At 47.6% G+C, this 7,441-nt stretch overlaps 1 protein-coding gene across 2 annotated transcripts in view; it reads left to right on the forward strand.

Annotated features, from left to right (window-relative positions):
• stim2b (stromal interaction molecule 2b) overlaps positions 1 to 5,930 on the forward strand; it is an 85,447-nt gene extending 79,517 nt beyond the window's left edge. The window contains exons 11-12 of one of the 2 annotated variants that reach the window (XM_023981972.3): positions 1,504 to 1,690; positions 1,908 to 5,930. In XM_023981972.3, the coding sequence (XP_023837740.1) occupies positions 1,504 to 1,690; positions 1,908 to 2,514 (794 nt within the window). In that variant the 3' untranslated portion in view covers positions 2,515 to 5,930. The remainder of the gene's footprint in view (positions 1 to 1,503; positions 1,691 to 1,907) is intronic. The other variant, XM_023981973.3, reaches the window with a different exon arrangement.
• Positions 5,931 to 7,441: the final 1,511 nt, after the last annotated feature.

Here is a 7,441-nt window from a genome sequence, read left to right on the forward strand (position 1 = left end):
CACGCACCCTTGTGGGGCCCCTGTGTTGAGGATCAGCGAAGTGGAGGTGTTTCCTACCTTCACCACCTGGGGGCGGCCCAGGATGTCCAGGACCCAGTTGCACAGGGCAGGCTTGGAGGGTACTATGGTGTTGAAGGGTGAGCTATAGTCAATGAACAGCATTCTTACATAGGTATTCCTCTTGTCCAAATGGGATAGGGCAGTGTGCAGTGCGATGGCGATTGCATCATCTGTGGATCTATTAGGGCGGTATGCAAATTGAAGTTGGTCTAGAGTGTCAGGTAAGGTAGAGGTGATATAATCCTCAACTAGCCTCTCAAAGCACTTCATGATGACAGAAGTGAGTGCTATGGGGCGATAGTCATTTAGTTCAGTTACCTTTGCTTTCTTGGGTACAGGAACAATGGTGGACATCTTGAAGCAAGTGGGGACAGCAGACTGGGATAGGGATATATTGAATATGTCTGTAAACACTCCAGCCAGCTGGTCCGTGCATGCTCTGAGGACGCATCTAGGGATGCCGTCTAGGCCGGCAGCCTTGCAAGGGTTAACGCGTTTAAATGTCTTACTCACGTCGGCCACGGAGAACGAGAGCCCACAGTCCTGGGGAGCGGGCCTCAAAGTGGGGGAAGAAGGTGTTTAGCTTGTCCGGGAGCAAGACATCGGTGTCCGCGATGTGGCTAGTTTTCCCTTTGTAATCCGTGATTGTCTGTAGACCCTGCCACATACATCTCGTGTCTGAGCCGTTGAATTGTGGCTCCACTTTCTATGTACTGATGTTTTGCCTGTTTGATTGCCTTACAGAGGGAATAACTACACTGTTTGTATTCAACCATATTCCCGGTCACCTTGCCATGGTTAAATATGGTGATTCACACTTTCAGTTTTGCTCGAATGCGTCCATCTATCCACGGTTTCTGATTTGGGTAGGTTTTAATAGTCACAGTGGGAACAACATTCGCTATACACTTCCTGATGAACTCAGTCACCGTGTCAGTGTGTACGTCAATGTTATTTTCAGAGGCTACCCGGAACATATCCCAGTCCGCGTGACAAAACAATCTTGAAGCATGGATTCCGATTTGGTCAGATCAGTTCTGGTTATAGACACGTCCCTCAAACAGCCTTTTTCCGCTCGCTCGAGAACTAAATGAAGAAACAAGTTGAGATCGGATCATGGAAACACGCGACCGGTAGAGATATGATTCTGAAAGTATTGCTCATTGTTTGACAAAGTAACTGTAATAAAAAAAGTTGACAACGTTATGCGTTACTTTACTCCGTTACTCAAGTAATCTGATTACATAACGCATTACAAAAGTGATGATGGCCAGTACAGCATTGGAGTGTACTTTGTCTGATTTTTACATCAACAACGCTAAAATAGATTTAAAATATGTGTTTTAAGTTGTGTGTTCAGTCCGAGTACTGTATGTATGACTATCGTTATGACCACATCTGGCTGTGTAACCTAGATTCCTACTCTCTCTGGTATTTTCCCAGCAGCCTCTATAATGCGGCCACCTCTGACGCGCAGCAGCAGCCTGTGTCGGTCCCGCCGGAGTCTCTACAGCACCCCGCAGCCGTCAATGATGTCTGCCGACCCTGACCTGCTCTCTATGGCCAGCCCACCCCTCTCCTACCACCCAGAGGGTGAAGAAGAACACATCATCTTAATCGAGAGAAAGGGGTATGTTACCTTTCACCACCTCTGCCCTCTTTTATACCGGATCAGTTTAGGGTCATTTATTCAGAATATAAGACATTGAATGTGTGCTGATATTAGTTGCGTTGTAATTATTTTTATTTCTCTTACACTCTGTCTCTGTCTGCTCTGTGTGTGTCTCTGCTCTGTGTCTGTCTGTCTGCCTCTCTCGTCTCTGCCTGCTTCTCTGTCTCTGTCACAGGGACACTCAGGATACGTCCTCAGATACAGACTCTCTCAACTCCTCCTTGGGACGGAAACAGTCCTATGCCAACCCCTGCACGCCAGGCCCAGAGCCCCCCTACCGCAAGATCTCCCGCGAGGAGCTGATGATGCTGAGCCAGCAGGAGCCTCAGACTTACATCCGGGACTCACCCCCTCCTCAAGGGGGAGTTGCGTCCCTCTCGACTTCCTCCTCGGCCAACCCCTCCCCTGCCCTGGAGCACCACTCACACTCCCACACGCACTCGCACAAACACAAGGGCTCACCCGACCTCACCCGTGGCTCCATCCCAGAGTCCCACAGCATGTCCTTCACCACCCCGACGGCGGGAAACAAGGCCGTGTTCAACGGCATCCTGGAGAAGTCCTATAGCATGGGCCAGCTGCCCGCGGGAATGACGGGGCCAGGGGGGGTGGTGGTGGTGGGGCGCAACCCATCCCTCACCTCACTGGACAATGAGGGCAGGGGGGTGGGGGCAAAGGAGAAGAAGCTACAGAGAACCTCCTCTCAGGACTCCTGTGACAACGGAGACAAGACCAAGAAGTCCTCGTCCAAGATCAAGAGCTTGTTCAAGAAGAAAAAGTAGTAGTACTCAGAGAGAGAGAGAGAGAGGGGACGGGACAAAAAAAGGATCAAGATGAAGTCATTTTAGCCTTAATAAAAAATGGACGTTGTCAACGGAAGCTAAAACAATCTTTTTTGTGCCATTGTTCCTTTTTTTTTTTCTTCAAAGATGGAATGTAGCTCTGTCTGGGAACCTCAATAATGCCCTTTAATTAATTGTTTTTGCTCACTCATAGCCTCAAAGTTAAGGCTTCAAAGGTCACCGAAAGTTTAAAAGGTAAAGGGTCATGCCGGCTGCCATCCCCCAGGCAACCGTGAAAAGCACGAGCCTGCTCACTCGACGTCTTCTGGTTCTTTTTCAGTTGAAGAAACAAAAAAATACATTTCACTTGTGTTCCATCTGGGGGTTGAGGGGCTTGTGCTTGACACATTTATTTTCAGAAGGAAAAAAAAGAAATACTACTTAAGTTTGTTGCACTACTGCTTTCCTGTTTTCTGGGAAAGGGCCGCCACTGCTCGCAGAGTAAATATTAATGTATACAGTACAGATGAGAATGATGTATGGGGAAGAGGCATTAGAGATGCACCACATGGTAGGCTATTGAAGCCAAAATCGCTTGGTGTTTCCAATGTTTTTTGCAATGGATTTTATTTATATACACACACACACACACACACACACACACACACACACACACACTGAGTATACCAAACATTAGGAACACCTTCCTAATATGGAGTAGCACCCACCCTTTTTGCCCTCAGAACAGCCTCAATCGTCGGGGCATGGACTCGACAAGGTGTCAAGTGTTCCACAGGGATGTTGGCCCATGTTGACTCCAATGCTTCCCATAGTTGTGTCAAGTTGTCTGGATGTACTTTGGGTGGTGGACCATTCTTGATACACATGAGAAACTGTTGAGTGAGAAAATCCTTGTGGTGTTGCAGTTCTTGACACAAACCGGTGTGCCTGGCACCTACTACCGTACCCCGTTCGAAGGCACTTAAATCTTTTGTCTTACCTATTCACCCTCTGAATGGGACACATACACAATCCATGACTCGGTTGTCTCAAGGCTTAGAAATCCTTATTTAACCTGTCTCCTCCCCTTCATCAACACTGATTGAAGTGGATTTAAGAAGTGACATCAATAAGCTATCATAGCTTTCATCTGGATTGACCTGGTCAATTATGGAAAGAGCAGGTGTTCTTAATGTTTTGTGTGCGTGAGTGTGTGAGTATATATATAAACACACTACATATAGAAAAGTATGTGGACACCCCTTCAAATCAGTTGATTCGGCTATTTCAGCCATATCCGTTGCTGACAGGTGTATAAAATCGAGCACACAGCCATGCAATATCCATAGACAAACATTGTCAGTAGAATGTCCTTACTGAAGAGCTTTCAACGTGGCACTGTCATAGGATGCCACCTTCCCAACAAGTCAGTTCATCAAATTTCTGCCCTGCTAGAACTGCCCCAGGTCAACTGTAAGTGCTGTTAGTGTGAAGTGGCAACGTCTAGGAGCGACAACGGCTCAGTCATGAAGTAGTAGGCCACACAAGCTCACAGAACGTGACCGCCGAGTGCTGAAGCGCGTAACACGTAAAAATTGTCTGTCTGCGCTTGCAACACTGACTACAGAGTTCCAAACTGGAAGCAATGCCAAGTGTAGGCTGGAGAGGTGTAAAGTTTGCTGCCATTGGACTCTGGAGCAGTGGAAACGCAAGTTTGCTGGAGGGGGAATAATGGTCTGGGGCTGTTTCATGGTTTGGGCTAGGCCCCGTTGTTCCAGTGACGGAAAATCTTAAGACTACAGCATACAATGACGTTCTAGACAATTCTGTGCTTCTAACTTCATGGCAACAGTTTGGGGAAGGCCCTTTCCTGTTTCAGCATGACAATGCCCCCATGCACAAAGTGAGGTCCATACAGAAATGGTTTGTCGATGTGGAAGAACTGGACTGGCCTGTACAGAGCCCTGACCTCAACCCCATCGAACAACTTTGGGATGTATTGAAACGCCGACTGCAAGCCAGGCCTAATCGCCCAACATTATTGCTCGACCTCACTAATGCTCTCCCCGCAGCAATGTTCCAACATCTAGTGGAAAGCCTTCCTAGAAGAGTGGAGGCTGTTATAGCTGCAAAGGGGGGACCGACTACATATTAATGGCCATGATTTGGGAATGAGATGTTCGATGAGCAGGGGTTTCACATAATTTTGGTCATGTAGTGTGTATGTATATATACAGTACGAGTCAAAAGTTTTGGCACACCTACTCATTCAAGGGTTTTTCTTTATTTTCTATTTTCTACATTGTAGAATAATAGTGAAGACATCAAAACTATGAAATAACACATGGAATCATGTAGTAACCAAAAAAGTGTTAAACAAATCAAAATATATTTTATATTTGAGATTCTTCAAAGTAGCCACCCTTTGCCTTGATGACAGCTTTGCACACTCTTGGCATTCTATCAACCAGCGTCACCTAGGATGCTTTTCCAACAGTCTTGAAGGAGTTCCCACATATGCTGAGCACTTGTTGGCTGCTTTTCCTTCACTCTGCGTGGTCCAACTCATCCCAAACCATCTCAATTGGGTTGAGGTCAGGTGATTGTGGAGGCCAGGTCATCTGATGCAGCAGTCCATCACTATCCTTCTTGGTCAATTAGCCCTTACACAGCCAGGAGGTGTGTTGGGTCATTGTACAGTTGAAAAACAAATGATAGTCCCACTAAGCGCAAACCAGATGGGATGGCGTATTGCTGTAGAATGCTGTGGTAGCCATACTGGTTAAGTGTGCCTTGAATTCTAAAAAAAATCTGTGTTACCAGCAAAGCACCCCCACACCATCACACCTCCTCCTCCATGCTTCACGGTAGTAACCACACATGCGGAGATCATCCTTTCACCTACTCTGCGTCTCGCAGACACGGCGGTTGGAACCAAAAATCTCAAATTTGGACTCATCAGATCAAGGACAGATATCCACCGGTCTAATGTCCATTGCTCGTGTTTCTTGGCCCAAGCAAGTCTCTTCTTCTTATTGGTGTCCTTTAGTGGTGGTTTCTTTGCAGCAAATTGACCATGAAGGCCTGACTCAAGCAGTCTCGTCTGAACAGTTGATGTTGAGATGTGTCTGTTACTTGAACCCTGTGAAACATTTTTTGGGGCTGCAATTTCTGAGGCTGGTAACTATTGAACTTATCCTCTGCAGCAGAGGTAACTCTGTGTCTTCCTTTCCTGTGGCAGTCCTCATGAGAGCCAGTTTCATCGTAGCGCTTGATGGTTTTTGCAACTGCACTTGTAGAAACTTTAAAAGTTCTTGACATGTTTTGTATTCCGCTCCTCCGCTCTCTCCACTGGCTTCCAGTTGAAGCTCGCATCCGCTACAAGACCATGGTGCTTGCCTACGGAGCTGTGAGGGGAACGGGGAGAGACTCTAAGTTCAGGGTTGAGTAACTGTGTTGGTAGCCGTTAGTGATGGCTATTTACAGTCTGATGGCTTTAGATAGAAGCTGTTTTTCTGTCTCTCGGTCCAGCTTTGATGCACCTGGCTGATTTGCTTCTGGATGGTAGCAGGGTGAACAGGCCGATGCTCAGGTGGTTGATGTCCTTGATGATCTTTTTGGCTTCCTGTGACATCGGGTGCTGTAGGTGTCTGGAGGCAGGCAGTGTGCCGGTGATGCGTTGGGCAGACCGACCACCTGCGGTTGGGGCAGTGCAGTTGCCGTACACGGGGTGATACAGCCCAACAGGATGCTCTCAATGGTGCTTGTAAAAGTTTGTAGGTCTTAGGGGCAAGTCAAATTTCTCAGCTCTGAGTTGAAAGAACGCTGTTGCGCCTTCTTCACCACACTATCGTGTGGTGGACCATTTCGAAATCGTCTCGCTGAGGAACTTGAACTTTTTACCTTCTCCACTGCGGTCCGTCTGTGGATAGGGGGTGCCTCTATGCACGCCAATCAGCTCCTCGTTTGTTAAGGGAGAGGTTATTTTCCTGGACCACTTCACTAGGGCTCACCTCTCCCTGTAGGCTGTCTCGTATTGTTGGTAATCAGGCTACAAACTGTTGTGTATCTGCAACTTAATGTTGAGTTGGAGCATGCGTGGCAACAGTCATGGGTAAATGGGGAGTACAGGTGGGGCTGAGACGCACCTTGTGGGGCCCTGTGTTGAGGATCAGCGAAGTGGGGTGTTTCCTACTTCACCACCTGGGGGCGGCCCAGGATGTCCAGGACCAGTGCACAGGGCAGGCTTGGAGGTACTATGGTGTTTGAAGGGTGAGTATAGTAATGAACGCATTCTTACATAGGTATTCTCTTGTCCAATGGGATAGGCAGTGTGCAGTGCGATGGCGATTGCATCATCTGTGGATCTATTAGGGGGTATGCAAATTGAAGTTGGTCTAGAGTGTCAGGTAAGGTGAAGGTGATAATCTCAACTAGCCTCTCAAAGCACTTCATGATGACAGAAGTGAGTGCTATGGGGGATAGTCATTGTTCAGTTCCTTGCTTTCTTGGGTACAGGAACAATGGTGGACATCTTGAGCAAGTGGGGAAGAGCAGACTGGGATAGGGATATATTGAATATGTCTGTAACACTCCAGCCAGCTGGTCGTGCATGCTCTGAGGACGCATCTAGGGATGCCGTCTAGGCGCGCGCTTGCAAGGGTTAACGCGTTTAAATGTCTTTACTCACGTCGGCACGGAGAACGAGAGCCACAGTCCTGGGAGCGGCTCAAAGTGGGGGAAGAAGGTGTTTAGCTTGTCCGGGAGCAAGACATCGTGTCCGCGATGTGGTAGTTTTCCCTTTGTAATCCGTGATTGTCTGTAGACCCTGCCACATACATCTCGTGTTGAGCCGTTGATTGTGGCTCCACTTTCTCTATGTCCTGATTTTTTGCTGTTTGATTGCCTTACAGAGGGAATAACTACA

The sequence above is a fragment of the Salvelinus sp. IW2-2015 genome, linkage group LG37 (genome assembly GCF_002910315.2).
Source record: "Salvelinus sp. IW2-2015 linkage group LG37, ASM291031v2, whole genome shotgun sequence".
Lineage (NCBI taxonomy): Eukaryota > Metazoa > Chordata > Actinopteri > Salmoniformes > Salmonidae > Salvelinus > Salvelinus sp. IW2-2015.